The 22,767-nt window shown below is 36.2% G+C and overlaps 1 protein-coding gene across 1 annotated transcript; it reads right to left on the bottom strand.

Moving 5' to 3' along the window:
* Nucleotides 1-377: 377 nt before the first annotated feature.
* Nucleotides 378-20,311, bottom strand: LOC132650850 (vomeronasal type-2 receptor 116-like; the record flags this gene model as incomplete). Its single annotated transcript, XM_060376186.1, has 5 exons — nucleotides 378-1,261; nucleotides 9,347-9,470; nucleotides 11,135-11,362; nucleotides 17,874-18,718; nucleotides 20,050-20,311. Coding segments are annotated over 5 exons (2,343 nt in total), but the record flags the coding sequence as incomplete, so codon positions are not given.
* Nucleotides 20,312-22,767: the final 2,456 nt, after the last annotated feature.

Raw genomic sequence — 22,767 nt, 5'->3', positions numbered from 1 at the left:
GTTCATGTACTATTTATCTCAATTACTATCATGTAATTACATTTTGAATATGTATATTGTCCAAAAATTAATAAAAAACATGCATAACTTACTAAAATGTGTATTCAGCAGCAGCTTCTATTCTAAAATAGAATGTCTGTGATTGTTCTACAAAGTGAGGGGCTCTTATTTTGTTTAAATATACATTTAAGAAAAAAGTTACTTAAAAGTTACTTTAAGTTACTTAAAAAAGTTACTTTAAGTTATTTAAAAAAGTTACTTTAAGTTACTTAAAAAAGTTACTTAAAAGTTACTTAAAATAATTTAATTTTAGTATACTAATAGGTTTTATTAGTAAAAAGAAAACTAATATATCAAAATGATAATTTTTTATTTTTAATGCATCTCAAAGAGTTTTTATCAGGTCTTAAGAGAATAATGTAGCACTTAGGGAAGAAGATGCACCCCAGCAGCCCTGCACTAGAGGCCAATATGGAGAAGACCTCCACAGCCACGACAGCTTTGCCTTTGGTGCTCTGGTAGACAGGGATGAAGATGACCCAGACACTGAGGAAGACCAGCATGCTGAATGTCAGGAACTTGGCCTCATTGAATGTGTCAGGCAGGTTCCTTACCAGGAAAGCCACAGTGAAGCTGCCTAAGGCCAGGGTCCCTAAGTAAGCCAGCACACAGTAGAAAGCAGTAACTGAGCCCTTGTTGCATAAAATGATGACATGAGCATGTACAGAGTGTTCATCAGTGTCAATATAAGGAGGTGAGGTTCCCAGCCAGACTCCAGAGAGAATAAATTGGATCAGGACACAGATGGGGATGACAGCATTATAGACGCCTGAGACAAACAACCTTCTCATTGTTCTCCCTGGTTTCATGACCCTAAAGGCCAGAATTACAGTTATAGTTTTTGCCAAAATGGTGGAAATAGCCAAGGTGAACACAAATGCAAATGTTATTTGTTGCAGTATGCAGGAGGTTGTGTTCGGGCGTCCAATGAAGAGAAAGGAACAGAGGAAGCAGAGGAGGATGGAGATGAGCAGGGTGTAGCTGAGAGTCCTGTTATTGGCCTTAACAATGGCTGATTCTCGGTGTTTGAGAAAGACTCCCAAAACTGCAATTGTGCTGACAGAGAAGCACATAGCTGTGCATGCCAGCGCCATGCCCAGAGGATCCTCAAATGAAAGGAAGGTCACTGCCTTGGGCAGACAGTTGTTTCTCTCAGGGTTTGGGTACTCATGACTTGGGCAAGTGATGCACTCCTGCTGGTCTGTATGGAGAAATTGGATCAACATTTCACCTTATATAAATATCTATTTGTTGCACATTTAAAGTGTTTTCCAGTGATGTGTGTATTCTGGTATATTCTGCTTCCTGTTACTGCCAAGTACATGAAATCTTTATAATTCACATTTTTACTGTTTATCTTGTTTAATCAAAAATAAGCTTTCTTCTCAGCAGCTTATCACTGTTTCTCAAGGACAGTAAAATCTATTTTACTTGTATTCAGATAAAGTAATACTGTCAAGTGAGCCTTCAAATCTTTTTTTTTACACGTTGAGTTTCTAAGTATGTGTACATTGTATTTTGGTGACATCAATGTATAAATATACTTCATTGTTTCCACCATCATGAATTCTTCTCATTTTTCTTGTTACTCACTGTTTCAGTAGATATTTGTTATCCCATTCCTATAATTTTTCTAAGGTAACATGGGAATATGTTAGGTCTCACCTCCATGACCCATGAAACAGTTCTGATTTGGTGGTAAATATACAGCCCTTGCATCAACAAACTCCAGCTATAATCCCAGACCAATAATTACCTATCTCAGCTGTGGAAGTTTCAAATAAATTTCTATAGTCTTTGACATCCTTTGACTCAGGACAGGACTCTTTGTCTTTCATTATTAATTCCAGAATAATCCTGGGAATTGTTCTAATTTTCACTCTTGTTCTTCCAGTAATATTCTGAAGACTGAAAAATGACCTGCATGTCATAAATACCATAAATCTACCAAAATGTTTTATCACAAAGGGAGAATGACAGAGCCATATTCACTGAAATTGTTGAGAGTCATTTGCCAGTATAGTTCCTTGATGCTATTCCAGCAAAGCTGAGATTGTTACAATTGTTCTATGACTAACTTCTGTTTTTTTTTTTAATTGTTTGCTACATTACTGGGGACTTTCTGCACTTTGATTCAATTTCTGTTCTTTTTTTTTTCTACATAAAAATTATGTCTGAGTCTTTTTAATTAGGTATTTTTAATTATTTATAGTTTATTCACTTTGTATCTTAACTGTAGCACCCTTGCTCATGCCTTCCACATCTTCCCACACTCATATCCTCCCATACCCCTCTCCAAGTCTGCTGATAGGGAGGTCTTCCTTCCCTTCCCTCTAACCCTAGCCTATCAGGTCTCATCAGAGCTGGCTGCGTTGTAAGGAGAACAGGGACTGCCTCTGAATTTAACTCAGTGGCAAGCTCTTTGATCATCTTCCCTTAACAGGGAGCAACTTTACTAGGTCATAAAGGAAGACGATGCAGCCAGCCCTAATGAGACCTGAGCCTTATGAAAATACTGAACTTAACTTTATCTGTCCACTGTTTGAAAATCTTCTTTATGCCCTGAAAATTGTTAAGCAGAGTTAAGCAGATAGAGAGATGAGACCATTATTTCAGGAGTTTTCTTGGGGTATGTGCCCCTAAATATTATATTGGTGCAGGGTAAACAAATGTAATATGCATACCCTGTGAGGCCTGGAGATTCATGTATAGGTTTAAGATCTTTTATTATAGGCTTAGAGCTCCCTGAAAATGTAGTTTAAAGATAAAAGTTCACAGAGGATACACTCCTGATGGAATAAAACTTAGTAAATAAGATTGACTTAAATAAACTTTTTCTAGTTTGTAGCATAGATAATGATACATATAGTAAAAGGAGATATTTCTTTGTATTTGCTATGCATAAAAAGACCAGTTAAAGTGTTTTTTGTTTCTCTGGACTACACTCATAGTGCAAACAATACCAGCCTAAAAGCAGGCTTTCACATATTAAATGTGTTTTTTGTGAAGGAGACATTCTTTGGATTCTTTAAAGTAGAGTTATAGGGCTAATAATGATAATCAAATATGTTTTGTGTGTACTTTTTAAATTGTAACAGAACTTTTATCCCTGGATAATGAAAAAAAAATCAAACACCCATTCTGTACCACTTGTATAATCATTAATCTGTGTTTGTACTGTGAAACTTGTACAAACAAGAAGAGCCTTGTCAACAATAAGTCAGAGCCAAAGAAAGGTCTTAATGTTATAAGTCAGCTGCTAGATTCCACTGACCACATCAGCTGACTAACTCCCTCTCATCGTTGACACCTCATCAGCTCTCTGGAGCACCCTGTAGGCAAAAACCTCTCCTTTCCATGCTCGGGATTGCCCCACAGAAAGGCTCCTGGCACAAGCTCACAGAGAATGAACTGCCAACAGTAAAGCATGCAAGGGACAGATATGAGATTTTTGCACATATATAACACTTGTGCAGCTTTGTCTTTATGGGGACACCTAAGAGCAAGACCAAAGCTTTCTCTGACTCTTTTGTCACCTAATTTGACTGCCTTGTGTAGCCTCAATAACAGAAGTTGTGCTTATTCTTATTGCAACTTTATATGCCAAGGCTGGTTGATATCCATGGGGGACTTCTTTTTTTGGAAAGAAAGGGAGGAGGGGCACATTGGGTTGGGAGGGTCTGAGAGGAGAGGTGTGAGCAGATGCTGTGATAGTACACGAATTAATTAATAATATAATAAAAAGAAATAATAGCTTTGTAATAGAAATGAGTGAAACAGAAACAAAGAACACAATACATAGAATTAACCAAAGGAAGAGCTGTCTCTTTCTGAAGATAAAGAAAATTGACAGACCTATATCTCAAGTAAATTAAGGAAAAAATAGAGTACTCAAATTAACAGAATCAGAAATTACAGAAAAACTTTATTACAGAATTCAACGAAATTCAGAATATTTTAAGGAAATATGTTTAAAACATACTATATTCTAGTCAGCTTAAAAGTGGTCATGAGATGGATAAGTTTTAGATTTGTTCAAGCAACCATTAGTCAAAGTTGAATTCAACAACAATTCAGCAACCTAATTAGACCTAAATAGACCCAAGTGTAAATTCAAAAAATTACAAAAGGCTCCCACCAAAAAAGAAAAGGATGAAAGTTCAAACAAGGAGAATCCAAGATGGTGGAGACCAGTGTGCACCTTATCTGAGGGGCAGAGATGCAGAGACTCTGAGACCAGTGTATGGACAGGTGGCCAGATCCACAGAATCAACTTTGCTGCTTCCTGTTCTGAACAGGTCATCCAAGAAATGGAGTCCATCTGATACAGGCCCTCTGTGGCCATCTCACAGAATCAGGAGTAACAAAATTTGGGCCACCTGCCCCTTCATATACTCCAGTGAGTTTGGATCCCCATATCCAGGAACTGTTTGCTCTAGAAGTCAGAATTTGGATCTCTTCTGCTCCCTGTAGGGCAGCTTCAGGTTTACTGGGAGAGCATCTAAGCCACCAAGCTACTGTTTACTGGTCACCCTGTGGACACCATGTGAACAATAAAATTACAGGGATGGCAGATCCAAGAAGGCAGAGCTCAGAGGAATCTGAGTACAGGGATCACAGTTTGGGGCAGGCCTGTAAGCAGCAGCCCAGCTTTATTCTGAGGAATCCCCCGGATACAACCCGAGGCACCTGCCCCTTGCAGATGACCACCAGTACCTGCACTCTAAAATTCATGGTTCCAGTGCATGCACACCCTTGTCCTTCAGTTCACCAGTCCCTACATGTTTATGTGTCTATACACTGCCATGTGCCCTGCCCTTCAAGATGCTGGCATCTGAACTGCCAGTATCCATTCCTGAGCAACTGTACATTTGACATCTTCCTGAATACTACTCTAAACTCCAAAAGCAGGAGGATCCAGTCTTTGGTACAGTTTCCAGGAAGAAACAGGTAAGTCTACAGAGAACCAGATGGCCAAAGGCCAGTATAGAAACACAGTCAACAAAAACTGGGACATCCTGGCTCCACCAGAACCCACCCCTGAATGGATATTCTAATACAGCTGAAACACAGAAAAGGGACATTAAATCTATGTTTATGAAGTTATTAGAGACGTATAAAGAAGAAAAGAACAAATGTCTCAAAGAAATAGAGGGCAAACAAAGAGAGGCCATCATATATAAGAAACCACAATTAAACAGGTGAAAGAAATTATTAAAAATATTCAATTATTGAAATGGAATTTGAATCAATAAGAAAACACACAGAAAATCCTGGAGATGGAATACGTAGGGAAGAGATCAAGTACCATAGAGATAAGCATCACCTACAAAATACAAGAAATGGAGGAGAGAATCTCAGGCATTGAAAATACAATTGAAGAAACTGATCTATCTCTCAAAGAAAACATATAATCAGAAAAGTTCAAGGACTCCATGAAAATGTAAAGCCTAAGAACAATAGGAATAGACTAAACAGATGATTCCAGGCTCCAAGGTACAGAATATATTTTTAATAAATATCATAGACGAAAATTTCTCCAACCTTAAGAAATAATAACCTTAAACATACAAGAGGCTTACAGTACACTAAATAGACTAGAACAGAAAAGAAAATTATCTTGCCATAAGATAATCAAAACAATAAATTCACACAATGAAGAAAAAATATATCAAAAGCACAAAGGAAAAAGATCAAGTGAAATATAAAGGCAGACCTATTAGGACCACACCACACTTTCCAACAGAGCCTATGAAACCCAGAAGGGCCTGGGGAGATGTCATGCAGACATGAAGTGACCACAGATTCTAGAGCAGACTACTGTACTCAGCAAAACTTATAATCAACAGAGATGGAGGAAACAAGATATTCCATGACAAAACTAAGTTAAAACAATGTCTGTGCACTATCCCTGACCTTGAGAAGCTACTAGAAGGAAAACTCCAACCCAATGAGATCACCTACACCCACGAAATACACGATATAGATAACATCAGAAGTTGGGCTGGAGAGATGGCACTGGCTGTTCTTCCTAAAGGTTCCTGAGTTCAATTCCCAGCAACCACATGGTGGCTCACAGCCATCTATAATGAGATCTGGTGCCCTCTTCTGGCATGCAGGTGTACATGTGGGTAGAACACTGTATACATAATAAATAAATCCTTTTAAAAAAAGAGAAAAAATCAAAACAAGCACATAAATACACTATCCGCAATAACACCACAATAAAAGGAACCAAAATTCATTGATGACCAGTATCTCTCAACATCAATGGAGTCAGCAATCCATTAAAAAGACACATGCTAACAGAATAGTTATAGAAACAAGATCCTACATTCTGCTGCATACAATAAACACACTTCAGCCCCAAAGATAGACACTACCTTGGAGTAAAGTGCTAAAAAAAGGTTTTCCAATCAAATGGAACCCAGGAGTAAGTGGCACTACCATCTTAATATCTAATAAAATAGTCTTCCAAATGAAATTATTCAAAAGAGAAGTGAAGGATATGTTGTCCTCATCATACAAAAATCCACCATGAGGACAATATCTTGAACAACTATGCCCCAAATAGAAGGGCACCTGCATTTGTAAAAGAAACATTATTAAAACTTCAATCACATATCAGTCCCAACACAGTAATAATGGTAAACTTTATGACCTCACTCTCACCAAGTGACAGATCATTGTCACAGAAGCTAAACAGTGAAATAATGAAGCTTACATAGGTCATGCATCAAATACCTAATAGAAGTCCTAAAAAATGGTCACCCAGACACAAATATGTCTTCTCTGCAAATCAAGGAATTTTCTCCAAAATTGAGCATATATTCAGGCAAAAAGCAAGTCTTAACACATACAATAAGACTGAAATAATCCATTGGATCCAATTACACGACCATGTTCTAAATCTGGACCTCAACAATGACAGAAAGAGCGAAATGCCTACACATACACATGGAACCTGAACAATTCTACTCAATAACAGGTGTCATGGAAGAAATAAAAAAGTAATTAAAGATGTCCTAGAATTCAATAAAAATTAAGGCACAACATGCCCAAACTTATGGGACATAATGCCAGCAGTGCTAAGAGGAAAACTGATAGACTAAATGCCTTCATATAGGAATTTGAGACATCTCCTACAAGCAATCTAATAACACAACTGAAAGACCATGAATAATACAACAAGATGTAGACAGGGCCAAGAGGAGTAGAGGGCTGGAAATAATCAAATTCAGTGCTGAAATCAATATACTAGAAATGAAATGATTCAAAGAATCATCGAAACCAAGAGCTGATTCTTTGAGAATATCAACCAGAGAGACAAACTCTTAGCCAAAATAACTAAAAGTCAGAAAGACACTATCCAAATGAACAAAATAAAAAAGGAAAAGGGTGATAGAAAGATGGAAATCGAAGGAATCATTAGGTCTTACTTCAAAAGTCTATACATCACAAAAACTTAATATCTATATAAAACGGACAATTTACATGGTAGATTCCACTTAGCAAAGTTAAATCAAGATCAGGTAAATAAAACATCCTATCTTACCCAAGGAAATAGCGGAAGTCTTCAAAAGTCCCTATCCAAAAAAGCCCAGAGCCAGATGGTTTCAGCTCAGAATTCAACCAGACTTCAAAGAAGAGTAAATACAAATACTCTTCAAACAATCCCACAAAATAGAAACAGAAGGAACATTAACAAATTAATTCGATGAAGACGCAGTCACATCACAGTCAAGACCCAAAAAAGACATAAACTTCAGACCAATTTCCATCATGAACAATGACACAAAAAACTCAGTAAAATACTCGCAAAACAAATACAAGAACACATAAAAGATATCATCCACCACTGTCAAATAAGCTTCATCCCAGGCATGCAGGAGTGGTTCAGTCTATAGAAATCCATCAATTTAATCCACCACATAAACACACAGAAGGAAAAGAATTCCATGATCATTTCCATAGATTCCAAAAATCCAATGCCTGTTTATGTATAAAATTTTGGAGAGATCAGGGTCACAAAGCACATACCTAAACATAGTAAAGTCAATATACAGCAACCCTATAGCCAACATTAACCTAAACAGAGAGAAACACAAATCAATCCCAATTGAGGACTTCTATTAGGTATTTGATTCATGACCTTTGTAAGCTTCATTTGTAAGCTTCATTTGTAAGCTTCACTGTAAGCTTCATTTGTAAGCTTCACTGTAAGCTTCATTTGTAAGCTTCACTGTAAGCTTCATTTGTAAGCTTTGTAAGCTTCATTTGTAAGCTTCACTGAAATCAGGGACAAGGCAAGGCTCTCTGCTCTCTCCATATATTTTTAACATAGGAATTGAAGTCATCTGTCACTCTGCAAGGAATTTAACCTATGATAGCATTAGATCTTAGAATATAAAGAACATTTAATTTTCAACATTTGATCATTTCCAATAATACATAAAAAATTCTGTTTGTATTATGGTTGTCTAAGGATTGGCCTTTATAATAGAATAAATAGTAGATTCTCATCATTATATTAATGTATTTTCTTTCTGACTTTTTATTTTTCTGTAAAAATTTTCATTTAAAAAATAATATAATTACCTCACTATGCCTCTTCTTTTTCATTTCTCTAAGTCATCTCCCAGACCCACCTTATATTTATTCACTCTCAAATACATAGGCTCTTTCTTTTCTCATTAAATGTGTTTCTGTCTTGGTGTGTGTGTTTGTATATAAAAATGCAACCTGCTCATTCCATATGATTTTACTTATATATGTTATCACACAGTTGACCACAACCCTAAAATGGCAGCCATGTTTTCATTTACAAAGACTTGCTTTTTTTCTATTGTTGATACTGAAAATAACAACTGTGTTGTAAATGCAGTTCAGTTTCTTGTGCATTCAGAAACAATCAGATATGTAGTTTTCCTGGAGTTACTTTGAAGAAAGAATCATTAGGTTTGTTAATCACAGAAATACAAATCTATCCTGGACAACTGGAGAACTCACAATTAATGGAGAGCTCATAACATGGAACACTGCAAGAGCTGAGATGGTCATTCCGTGCACCCAAAGGTTGGTTTTTGAAAGTAGGGTGCATATGACACAATAGCATGAGAATTGCCACTCTAAATTCACACATTGTGTGGTTTCAGCAATGATTAATGGATTTAAGGATGAGTGTTAGAGACATATGGAACAGCACTACATTATGACACCAAGGTCACTTCTTAACTTTCCCCCTCTGCATTCCCAAGCAGTTTGAGTAAAAGTATTATTTTTCTACCTGTCTGGTTAGAAATATGCTGCTCTGGACAAAATGCACAAGAAAAACAGCAGACTGGCCTTTCTTTTTGTAGAACTTTCCAGAATCCTGGACCACAGCTCTGTGTACATACAGATTGTGGAGTCTGAAAGCAACACAGAAAAACTGGTCACGGTATCGAACATCACTTTAAAATAGTTTAGGCTAAATACACGTAACCTATGGAAATTGCATTTGTTTATGAGGAACTCTGAGGTTTTAATGTGGGAATGTAGAATGGAGATTTCAACTTACCACACTTTCCAATACTAAATGTTCAACATCCCTTTTTGGTGACCAAACTATGACTCACTACTGCCTATCCTGTGTGAAATGTGTTGGACATCAAGATATCCTCTTCTGTGAGGCAGAAAGCCAGAACTTATTTTATTGTATGAATTTTGGGACAGTTGGATTTTAAGACAAGTATCCAATCATAAAACTTGCCTCCAAGCACACTTATTTCTACCTTTATATTTCCAATCTTATAGTAACACCCATGCACTCTGATTCAGCTGCAAAAGGAAGTTCAATTTTCTCATGAAAATGTTTTGGCCATTGGTGAATTATAATCTGTTACTGTGACTCTTACCCTTGACTCCCAATGTTAGGGGTTGTTTTATGCCTTTCTTTTCAAACATTAGTGATGTCATCAAATGGGACTTTCACCAGTTGCATTCTTTATAACATAACTAATAAAATCCTAGTGCAATTTTAGTTTGTTATACGTTAGAAATTTTGTAGGACAGGAAATATTTTTATCTTAGATCTCTTTTCTGCCCTGGTTTGGCAGTTTCTGTCTAATGAATATGTACATATTAACAGGAATGTGTTTCTGGATAACTGGATTAGCTGTTAAGAGTGCACATAGCTCTTGAAATGAAATATAAGTTCAGTTCCTGAAACACATATTGGGCAGCTCATATACATTGCTTAGAGAAATGTCTTGTGTCCAAATCCATAATTTATTAATTATTTATGCTAGCTCACATCCTTGTAAAATTATTGATATGCTTGAGTATGAGTTATGTGAATGGAAGGATGCTTGAGCATCAGCTAGCCTTTATAATTAAGATGTGAAAATTTACAGAACTTTGTGTGCATGTGTGTGTTTACATATAGAAACACACATACATGCCTTTATATAACCATGAGCACTCAATCATTCATTCACTGCATTATGAATCAACACAAACATTCAAATTCAATTCATCTAATTGTAGCTAAGGAATTAGCTGACATTATGTGTGCATTTGTATGTATATTTATATGTGTATGTATATACATATATGTAATTCTGAAATATTAGTTCATTTCTGATTTAATGTCATCAAACAGAACTAAAGAGATGTTTTAGTATTTAACATGCATGCCACATAAGCAGGAAAATATGAATTTGATCATGATGAAAAGATGGAAGAAAAGTTGGGTTCAGAAAAATAGGCCTGTAATCCAAACTTTATGATAATGAAGACAAAGAGAGAACCTAGGTAATTCTGTCCACTGAGTTCAGCAAAATCAGAAAGTAAGGGTTTCACAGATAAAAATAAAGTTGACAGCAACTGAAGAAGATAACCACGGTTGACTGGGATTTAAGAAGCATATGTTCTCGGGTGCATGAACACCCACACACAAGCTAATAGTCACAATAGACATAAGAAATTAAAAATTCACAATCATTTTAAAAGTTCAAAGAATCATTACACAATCAATTTTTATAATTCTTTACAATTAATTCCCTTCAAATTAAATACTGAAAAATTTCCAGACCTGTTTTAATTTGCTTGGCCATTGAATCAGAACTTCATTGATGAAAAAGCCTTGATCTTGTGCACTCTTGAAGACAAACTCTCCCACTTTAAGTAGTAATGCATTTTGAAAATTATATGCAATAAAATTTTGTATATCATATGTTTCCCTAATATTCTTGTTCTCATCAAAGCTTATTTTATTTCCAGCAGCATTTATAAATTTAATTTTCCTCAGAAATGGATGCAGCTGAAGAGAGACATCATATGATATGAGTGGCCGACACAGGCTGACTTTAAAGAGAAGCTCATTTTCCCTCTCTCTACCATGGCTTTCTTTTTGAAAGTGCTTAGTTTGTTTATTTGTCTTCCCAGTTGTTTAGTGAGATTAAAACTATTCCCCATAGAAATAATACAAGAGCCAGTGAACACAAGTAGAAATATTGTCTATGAGATGGAAGATAGTATAGTATGTAGCATGTCCTTAGTTGGAAAAAAGTCCTGTGTCTTTCCAGCACCAGAAAAAAAAATATTTCCATTTAGAAGATGTAGAGTTGAAGAGGACCAAAATGGCAGCACCCGGTGGACCGGGTTACTAAGGCTTCAATTGTAGTGACTTCACAGCAAGTGGGGCCGTGCTGTGGAATTGAAAATGTTATGTTGTATGTGTCTATGCTTCACAACTGTACAGAAGATACTAGAATGAAAACCCCCACCAAAGTAAGTAAACATCACCCAGAGAATAACAGAAAATAAATAACACTGCTGCTGCAATAACAAATGAAAAAAAAAACACAAAAACTTGCTGCAATCATAAAAATCAAAATAACAGGCACTAGCAATCATTAATCATTAATATCAGTCAACATCAATGGACTCAATTCCTCAATAAAAAGACAAAGACTAACAGAATGGATGCTGAAATGGGACTCATCAATCTGCTGCATACAAAAGAAAAAACACAAACTTAAAAACAAAGGAGGACATTACTTCAGAGTGAAGGGCTGGAAATATGTTTTTCAAGGAAACTGACCCAAGAAGCAAGTTGAAAGAAGCCATCCTAATATTTAATAAAGTAATGTTTTAACTGAATTTATTCAAAACAGATATGAGAGGACACATATCATAGAAAAATGATACATATGATAGCAAAAATCCACCAAGATGATGTCTCAATTCTGAATGTATTGGTCCAAATACAAGGGCACCTACATTTGTAAAAGTAACATTACTAAAGCTTAAATCATAGACTAATACCTCCACAGTCATAGAGGGAGACTTCAAAACCCCATACTCACCAAAGGACATATCACGAAGACAGAAACTAAACAGAGAAACAATTATACTAACAGAAACACAAATCAAATGGATTTAATGGACATATACAGAATTTTTCCCCCAAAGAGGAATATACCTTCTTTTCAGCACCTCACAGAAGCTTTTCCAAAAGTGCGTATTGACTTAGTCAGAAAGCAAGCCTCAATAGGTACAAGGAAGTTGAAATAACTCCTTGTATTTTATCAAACTACCATGGATTAAAGCTAGATATCAATAACAGTGGAAACAAGAGAAAACCTAAAAAAATCATGGAAACTGAACAATTCAGTGACCACTGGGTCAGGGAAGAAATAAATTAAAGATTTTCTAGAATTCAATGAAAATGAAGGGACAACATACTGAAACTTCTGGGACACGATGAAACAGTGCTAAGGAAAAGTTTCAACGCATTAAGTGCCTTCCTAAAAAGAATTAACAAATTTTTACAATATAAATTTAAAAACACATGTAAAAGCTCTAGAACAAACAGAAGTAAAAACAACCAAGAGGAACTGGCATCAGGAAGTAGTCATTTTCATGGATGAAATCAGTATCAGAAAAATTGGAAACAATACAAAGAATCAGTGAAACCAAGAGCTGTTTTTTTTTTTGAGAACATCAACAAGATACACATACCTCTAAACAAACTAACAAACAGAGAGTGTATCCAAATAAAAAAAATCAGAAATGAAAAGGAATAACTCATAAGAATCATTATATATTATTTCAAAAGACTATTCCACAAGTTTCAAAAATCTAAATGGAAGATTTACCTGATAGATTTCACTTACCAAAGTTAAATCAAGATCAGGTAAGCAGGTTAAAGAGTCCTATAACACCTAAGAAAATAGAAACCGTCATCAGAAGTCTCCCAACCAAAACAAAATCTCAGAACCAGATGGCTTTAGCATAGAATTTTACCAGAATTTCAAAGAGGAGCTCACACCAATACTTTAGAAACTATTGTACAAAACCAAACAGAAGGAACATTGCCAAACTCATCCTATAAATCCATAGTCACACTGGTACCTAAACCACTCAAGGACCCAACACAGAAAGAAAAGATCAAACCCATTTCCCTTACGGACTTTGGTGCAAAAATACTCAGTAAGATACTGGTAAAACCAGTCTAAGACCACATCAAATAACCATCCACTATGATCAAGTAAGCATCATCCCAGGGATGCAGGTATGGTTCAACATAATTAAATCCATCACTGTAATTCACTGAAAGAAATAGTAAATAAACATGTTCATCTCATTAGATGCAAAAAAAAAAGCCTTTGAGGTAATCGAGCATGACTTCATGATAAAAGCCCTCTAGATCTCAGGGATACAAGGCCCAAACATAAACATAATAAAGGTAATAAAACAACGAGCCGATAGCCAAAATCAAATTAAATAGGGACAAAATCAAAGCAATTACACTAAAGTCAGGGACAATAGAAGGCTGTCCACTTTCTTCATATCTTTTCTGTGTAGTACCGTAAGTTCTAGCTAGAGCAATAATCCAACTACAAAAGATCAAGGGGTCCAAATTGGAAAGGAAAAAGTCAAAATATCCCTATTCACAGATGATACACTAGTATATATAAGTGACCCACAAAATTTTACCAGAGATGTTCTATAGTAGACAAACCCCTTCAGTAAACTGGCTGCTGTAAAATTAACTTATAAAATCAATAGCCCACATGAATGTAAATGATAAATTGGCTTGTAAAAAATTAGGAAAACAACATACTTCACAGTAACCAGAAATAATATATCTTGGTGTAACTACCCAAGCAAGAGAAAGACCTCTATTACAAGAACTTCACATCCCTGAAAAAAGAAACTGAAAAAGATATGAGAAGATGGAAATATCACCCATGCTCATGGATCAGTAGGATTAACATAGTAAAAACAGCCATCCTACTAAGAACAATCTACAGATTCAATGCAATTACTATCAAAATACCAACCCAAATCTTCACAGACCTTGAAAGGACAATTCTCAATTTCATATAGAACGCCAAAACAAAAACAAAAAATTAGCTAAAGAATAGCTAAAACATTTTTTGTATAATAAAAGAACTTCTGTAGGTAACTCCATCCCTGATTTCAAGTTGAACTAAAGAGCGATAGTAATAAAATCTTATGGGACAAAAGGAAAGCAGTGCTAAGAGGAAGTTCATAGTGCAAAGTGCTGCCAGAAAGAAGTTTGAGACATCTCATACAAGAAACTTAATGACACACCTAAAATCCCTAGGGGGAAAAAACAAGCAGATACACAAAAGAGGAGTAGACAATTAGAAATAATCAAACTCAGAGTTGTAATCTATGAATTAAAAACAAAGAAAACAATTCAAAGTATCAATGAGACCCAGAGCTGGTTCTTTGAAAAAATCAACAACATAGACAAATCCTTAGGCAAACTAACTAAAAGGCAGAGAGAAAGTGTCCAAATCAGCAAAATCAGTAACTATAAAGGGGACATAATGACAGATACTGAGGAAATCCAAACAATCATTAGGTCTACTATAAAAGCTTATATGCCACAAAATTTGAAAACCTAAATGAAGGGGACAATTTTCTTAATAGTTTCCAATTACCAAACTTAAGTAGAGATTGGCTAAATAGATTAAATAGTCCTATATGTCCCAAGTATACATAAGCAGTCTCAGAAGTATCCCTTACAAAAAAGCCTAGGGCCAGAGAGTTTCAGTGTAGAAATTTACAGACCTCATAAAGAGCTAACTCCAGTTCTATTTAAATTATTCCACAAAATAGAAACAGAATGAACATTACCAAACTCATTTCATGAAGCCACAGTCACCTTGATACCTAAATCTCAGGAAGACCCAACAAATACAGAACTTCAGACCTATCTCTCTTATGAACATTGATGCAAAAATACTCAATAAAATACTTGCAAACCCAGAACACATAAGAGATATTATCCACCATGACCAAGTAGGCTTCATCTCAGGCATGCAGGTTCAATAGACAGAAATCCATCATTGTAATCAATCATATAAACAAACTGAAGGAGAAAAACCACACGATAGTTTTCCTAGATGCCAAAAAAGCTTTTGACAATATCCAATACCTATTCATGTTTAACTAAGTCTTAGAGAGATCAGGGATACAAGGCACAAGACAAAATATGGCAAGCCTATAGCCAACATCAAACTAAATGGAGAGAAATTTAAAACTTTTTCCATTATACTTTTTTTTTTTATCTTGAAAGCGTGGTTTATTGTCTGTGTGACTTTTTTATTTTTTTTTATTTTTTTTTTATTTTATTTTTTATCAGTTACATTTTATTAACTCTGTATCCCAGCCGTGTCCCGATCCCTCATTCCCTCCCTGTCTCTCCCTCCCTCCCTCATCTCCACTGTGCCCCTTTCCAAGTCCACTGATAGGGGGGACCTCCTCCCCATTCATCTGATCCTGTTTTATCAGGTATCTTCAGGACTGGCTGCAAAGCCCTCCTCTGTGGCCTAACAGGACTGCTCCTCCCTTTGGGGGTGGGGAGACCAAAGAGCCAGTCATTGAGTTCCTGTTAGAAATAGTCCCTGTTCCCCTCACTTTGGGAAACCAATTGGTTACTGAGCTACCACAGGCTACATCTGAGTGGAGGTTCTAGGTTATATCCATACATGGTCCTTGGTTGAATGTCAGTCTCAGAAAAGACCCTGTGCCCAGATATATTTGGTCCTTGTGGAGCTCCTATCCTTTCCCCATCAGACTAACTCCCCTTCTTTCTTATGATTCCCTGTACTCTGCTAAAGGTTTGGTCATGAGTCTTTGCTTTGAAAACACTGCTAGTTAGAATCTTTCAGATGTGCTCAGTAGACTCCTGTCATACGTTCAATGCACATCCCATCTGTCTTTCTAAACGAGGATTGATCATCTTACCCCATGTCCCCTCAATTGATTATCTTTTTTAGGTGTATAGATTTCATTATGTTTATCATATCTTATAGGTCTATATAAGTGAGTATATCCCATGTTTGTCTTTCTCCTTCTGGGATATTTCACTCAGAATGATCTTTTCTAGATCCCACCATTTGCCTGCAAATTTCATGATTTCCTCCTTTTTGATTGCTGAGTAGTATTCCATTGTTTAAAAATACCACAATTTCTATACCCATTCCACCGTTGATGGACATCTGGGTTGTTTCCAGGTTCTGGCTATTACAAATAGAGCTGCTATAAGCATGGTTGAGCAAGTGTCCTTTGTGTGTACTTGAACAAACTTTGGGTATATACCTAGCAGTGGTATAGCTGGGTCTGGAGGAAGCATTATTCCTATTTGTATTAGAAAGCGCCAGATAGCTTTCCAGAGTGGTTGTACCAGTTTACATTCCCACCAGCAGTGGAGGAGGGTTCCCCTTTCTCCACAACCTCTCCAGCATGTGTTATCGCTTGAGTTTTTCATCTTGGCCATTCTGATGGGTGTAAGGTGATATCTCAGGGTTGTTTTGATTTGCATTTCCCTGATGGCTAATGAGGATGAGCATTTCTTTAAGTGTTTTTCTGCCATTTGATATTCCTCTGTCGAGAATTCTCTGTTTAGCTCTTGTGAAAATGGCCATACTGCCAAAAGCAATCTACAGATTCAATGCAATTCCCATCAAAATACCAACTCAATTCTTTACAGACCTTGAAAAAAAGATTCTCAGCTTCATATGGAGAAACAAAAAACCCAGAATCTCCAAAACGATCCTGTACGACAACAGATCATCTGGAGGTATCTCCATTCCTGATCTCAAGCCGTACTACAGGGCAACAGTAATAAAAACAGCATGGTATTGGCATAGAAACAGAAAGGAGGATCAATGGAACCGCATAGAAGACCCAGAAATAAATCCACACACCTATGAATACTCGATATTCGACAAAGAAGCCAAATCCATTCAATAGAAAAAAGACAGCATCTTCAACAAATGGTGCTGGACCAACTGGATGTCTACATGCAGAAAAATGAAAATAGATCCATATTTATCACCCTGCACAAAACTAAAGTCAAAGTGGATCAAGGACCTCAACATAAAACCAGATACCCTAAATCAATTGGGAAAAAAAGTGGGGAACAGCCTAGAACTCATTGGCACAGGAGACAACTTCCTGAACAGAACACCAACAGCACAGGCTCTAAGAGCAACAATCAATAAATGGGACCTCATGAAACTGAAAAGTTTCTGTAAAGCAAAGGATACCGTCATCAAAACAAAACGACTGCCTACAGATTGGGAAAGAATCTTTACTAACCCTTTATCTGACAGAGGACTAATATCCAGTATATACAAAGAACTAAAGAAGCTGAAAAGCAGCAATCCAAGTAATCCATTATACTTTTAATTGTAAGATGAAAATGTTTTATTGGCCTGACCACAGCACATTACTTACTAATAATATGAGGTTCTAAGCTTCCCCTGATTATGGGTGAGGCTTATTACCTGCCATGGTAGAAGCCAGTCTGTGTTTCTGTCTTCTTTAGATCCCATTTCAGTTTTGCTCAATAGCATTTTATGCAGGGCATGGGCCACTGCATACACTGCACTCCATATGGAATAGCTTGGCTCAGAAATAGTCATCATATCATTTATTTTCTCCTTAGTCTTTAGGGAAATATTCACTGGACAAAGTTTATGATTTCCACATTGCAAAGCAGGAGGTAAACAACTAAAATTGTCAATCCAGAACTTAGAGAAGTAAACATCTCCTGGGTAATGGGAGGGTGTAAGGGCCTCAAGAAACTGCTTGAAGCCAGGGATAGTTCTCTTCTTTAAAAATGAGAAGCTTCCACTGAATAGGTTCATCATAATATGCTTATTATTTATTATAGACTCTAAGTATGTTGAGTGTGGCTTTGCAAAGATCCACACCTTCTTTCTGAATAAAAAGATACGAATGTGTACACAGAAGAACAACAAGTCATCTATATCACCATAGAATAAATTCACATTTACTCGTGTATGTTGTTTCAAGTTCAGCAAACCATAATCATATTTTACATTATGATTCAAATTATCAGGGAGTTTTTGTGTAAAAGCTACACAGATATCTTCTGATACCATCTTTACTTTCAGGTCAGAGAGAAACTCCCTTCCTTTCTTATCATCAGACACAATGAGCCCCATCCACTTCCAGGCAAAGTGGAGCAATAAAGAGATCAGCCCTTGGGCTAGACCTCTGTCTTTAGTAGACATCTGATAAAGGGATGGAGACGTATCTTTGTCACTAAGCACGGAATCAAATGGTCCATATGTGACCTGAAGAAGCAAAGAAAAAAAAAGTGATTCTGAATTTCAGGTATTTGGAATCATCACCCTGAGTAAGGAAGTGACTTCATTATTCAAATATGAGGGTTAATATGAATATTGTTAAGGAGGATGTCTTCTGTGAGATTAGCTTGTCCCTAAATTATGTGGTGGAGTACAGTCTTTTACAACTACTATAGGCTCCAAAGTTACTAAGGTGTCTGAAGCTGCCAATAAGTAAACAATAAGCAGCTCACTGGCTTTGAAAGGCATGATAGCTATCTCTTGTTGCAATAACAATGCCAAAAAGTATCTCATGTAGAGAAAAACTGCAGAAAGCATTAACAGGTACTTTCTTGTCACATAACACCATATTTCCGAGAACCTTCATTTTTAGGAAAGCAAATACAGAGACTAACAAAGTTTTTAGAGATTCAGTTTCCTAAGTTAAAATTGTGTAAGTTAAAAGGCGAAAGATTTATGTGATATGAAGAGAAACTAATAAGAAAAATAAAATTAAAAAACTTAAAAAAAAATGTGTAAGTTGTGAAGATCTGGGGCCACATTGCCAGAGGTTATTGTATCATCCCTCTCAATAGATTTGATAGAGAGAAAACTCAGACAGATTAAATTATTGTCTTTTACTTTTTATTACATTAGGTTAAAACACATTTACAAATTGTTTAACTGAATGATAACAATGAGAGTTACCAGGTGGGTTTTTAATCTTGATTATTTCTGACTCTTGTGCTCACCAAGTATTTTCTATATTTGTAGTAACGCCTGCTGATAGATGCATTTCTTCAGTGTAGCCTTGGATGAGTCAATTGCAACGATATATAGCTAAGTGGTTGGTCTTTGTGAGTGCTATTCTGAGATCTATTTCCTGAATGATATCATTAATTCCTTGAAAAATTTTCATCAGTGATGGCATTAAACATTGATCCAAACTTAGTTACATGTCCTCGACTTTCTTTTTCCATGTGTAAGGTATTGACAACCATAGGAATTTTAAGATGTTTATATGCTAGATTGCATATTTAGGTATCTTTGTTGTAGAATTTGACTGATGATCAAATGCAGACTGTGTATCCACAGTACATCATCCATTGTTTGGAGATAGAATCATGGATACTACTAAGTGATCTGCTTAGAAATTCCCAGAATTTGCTGTCCATGCTTTTTACCACACTCTGTCATCTGTTAATTATTGCCATATCAAAATAATTCCTTCAGTGCTTTTTGAAATCTGCCTACACTAAACATAACCCATTTCTCTGTTTTCTTGTGTTTGTTCTGTTATTGTATTCTGTTGGTTTGTTTGTTTTGGTCAGGTCTAAGATGTGATTATGCTTAAAAATATGTTTCTAACTTACTTGTGGGAGATTGTAGAGCTCTGAAAGTGTTGCAATTACAGCAGAAAATTCCGGCTTGGTTCCTGAAATGATTCCTAGAGCATTATGTTGAGTGTTGCACTTGTAGTTAGGGATATATTCACTCCTTCCAGACAGCCACATCAGGGGGCCCTCCAAGGTTCTTTTGTTAGAATTAAAGGCATTGTAGATGTGGGGACCCAAGGTCATATTGGGAAGCAGGCTTGAGTCCTTATTGATCTCTTCAATGGCAAAGTATAAGGTCAGCAAATATTGATAGTTTCTCCAAAGGAATCTAAACCAGAAGAACAGAATGATGGGTATTGTCAGCACATTTTTTCTCAAAAAGTCTTTGTCAAATATAGGAACCTAGAGGTCCTAGCCTTTGACTTTTCTTGTGACATGTAAATCTTGTGTGAATAAGCCTATGGCAACCCAGGAACATCATTGAACTTCTCCTAAACTCTCAGAAGTTTAAGTGTTCCTAATGTTTTTTGGTGTACATTGTGTGCATAAAATATCACATGTTTGTATCAGATGAGTACTGAATACATAGGTGCTTATGATGTTTCAGCACATGGAAGCACTGGGTTACAGAAGAGTCACTAAGGTGTTCACTAGGAATATAAGCAAGAGCTTCATATCCTTTTCTTTTGTCATTATTCAATTTCATACTCACTTATAAAAATTTCTAACAAGTTTATATGCACTCCTAGTGTTAAAGTGTCTCTTTGTGGTTTAGACAGATGCCCAGGCATCTGTATATAGATAGACCGTTTGAATAAAAGCTAGCATCAGTTCTAACAATGCAGTCTTTCTATCTACTGTTCATATCTAAAGATGGGTACTTTCCTTCCTCCTGTGTTGGCATTCCTTCTCTTTCCAGCTGCATTGGGCTCCTGATCAATGATTTCTCTATCTTGTGAAAGCATTCCTACGAGTTCTTTATTTTCAACATAAATTAGGAATCCTGATTTTTTTTTCTATTCAAGTACTCCACAACAATACAACTACCAGGATCTTAGGCTATGTAAATTCAATTAAGTAATGAAAAATATTCAAGTGAAAAATATTATAATAAGTTAGATGCTCTCTCTCCAAGCCCTCAGAGAGTTCTCCTGAGTATGGATTTAAGGAATGCAATGAAAATGATTTCTCTGCCACATATCGCTTGCTAAGATAGGTAGAAATGGCCTTTCTTTTGATCATATTTCAACTGTGGTAATGCTGACAACTGAACCATGAATTGCCACATATTTCACCCAACAATAAATCTCTGTCCAAAATAGGGACATGGTTGAATTAAATTCTCTACTCTGCATGGCCAAGGTAGGTTATTTTTCCCAAGTTCCTGCTCCATAAAAAATCTCTCAAGCCTCACAAGTCTGGTATTAGAGGCTCATGATGCCTTGTGTGGCAGCTGAAGACAATGTTGTTTTGTGTGACATACAAAGACCGTCAACCTCTGGTCCCTACATAGTCTTTGAAAATGCCATGGAGGATCCCAGACTGGGTGCCCAGGTATCCATTAAATCTCTGTCATTTTTACTGGTATAGAGGCCATTTGGATTATACTTCCTGCTCAAATTTACCCATCTCAGATCTCTTGTCATTTTCATAGCAGGTTGTCATTATAAAAGTTTAACAGATGTTATGAAACTTTAGGCAGCTCTGCTGAACAATGCTGCACCTTCATGGTCAGTCCATATCATACATGAAAGTCAGGCCTTGTTCTTTTCTACAGATACAAGATTTTCCTTTGAAGAAGATATTACCTTGCTGGCTTCACACTGAAAAAAAATCTAATCTCACAAAATTAGATTTAAATGAAATTCAAACTGAAGCTACTAATACCTAATAGTTTACATTTTATCGTTCTTTCCTTTAAAAGAACTGGCTTGTCAATCATTTCTCCCAGTATTCAAACCAATTGTCTCTGTTTAAATGCCTGGATGTTGGAAACAGACACTTTAAAGTTGATGTAAATTTTGAATGTCTAAGAAAGGGATTTAAGGTATGTAAATGCAAGGTATAAATATCTGAGAAAGTGGTTTAAAGTATGTAAAAAATGAGACTTAAAGAGTTTAAACTTTCTGATTTTAAAATATGAATCAGTGGAGTTCTGATATGCTATGAAAACCACCAGGGGAAAGTCTTGGCTAGTCTTCTCATAGTTACTGAATCAGACTTTTTAATGTCCTTACATTCCTGCTGAAGATATACTTCAATGCTTCTTATTGTGCTGAAATCTTACCTGCCATTACACATTCAGAGAGAGGAAAGGCTGTTAATTTTTAGTCCAGAACCATCCTTTCTGTTGCCCAAGCTTATCTGTAAAGCATCAGTCTACTCTAATTGTTTACAGACACTTGTTGACTGTTTTTGGTCAAACAGAATCTAGATTAAGACTTCTGTCAACTAACAATGCAGTCTTTCTATCTACTGTCTATAGCTGAAGATGGGTACTTTCCTTCCTCCTGTGTTGGCATTCCTTCTCTTTCCAGCTGCATTCGGCTCCTGATCAATGATTCCTCTATCTTGTGAAAGCATTCCTACGAGTTCTTTATTTTCAAAATAAATTAGGAATCCTGATTTTTTTTTCTATTAAAGTACTCCACAACAATACAACTACCAGGATCTTAGGCTAGTATGTTTGTTTCCTGCTCAGAGAGGAAATATGTATTGTGGATTCAAAAGATACTTTTCAGCAAAGGACC

Source organism: Meriones unguiculatus (assembly GCF_030254825.1).
Source record: "Meriones unguiculatus strain TT.TT164.6M chromosome 13 unlocalized genomic scaffold, Bangor_MerUng_6.1 Chr13_unordered_Scaffold_34, whole genome shotgun sequence".
NCBI lineage: Eukaryota > Metazoa > Chordata > Mammalia > Rodentia > Muridae > Meriones > Meriones unguiculatus.
The sequence above is the reverse complement of the archived record's forward strand: the minus strand, read 5'-3'. Positions and strand labels throughout refer to the sequence as shown.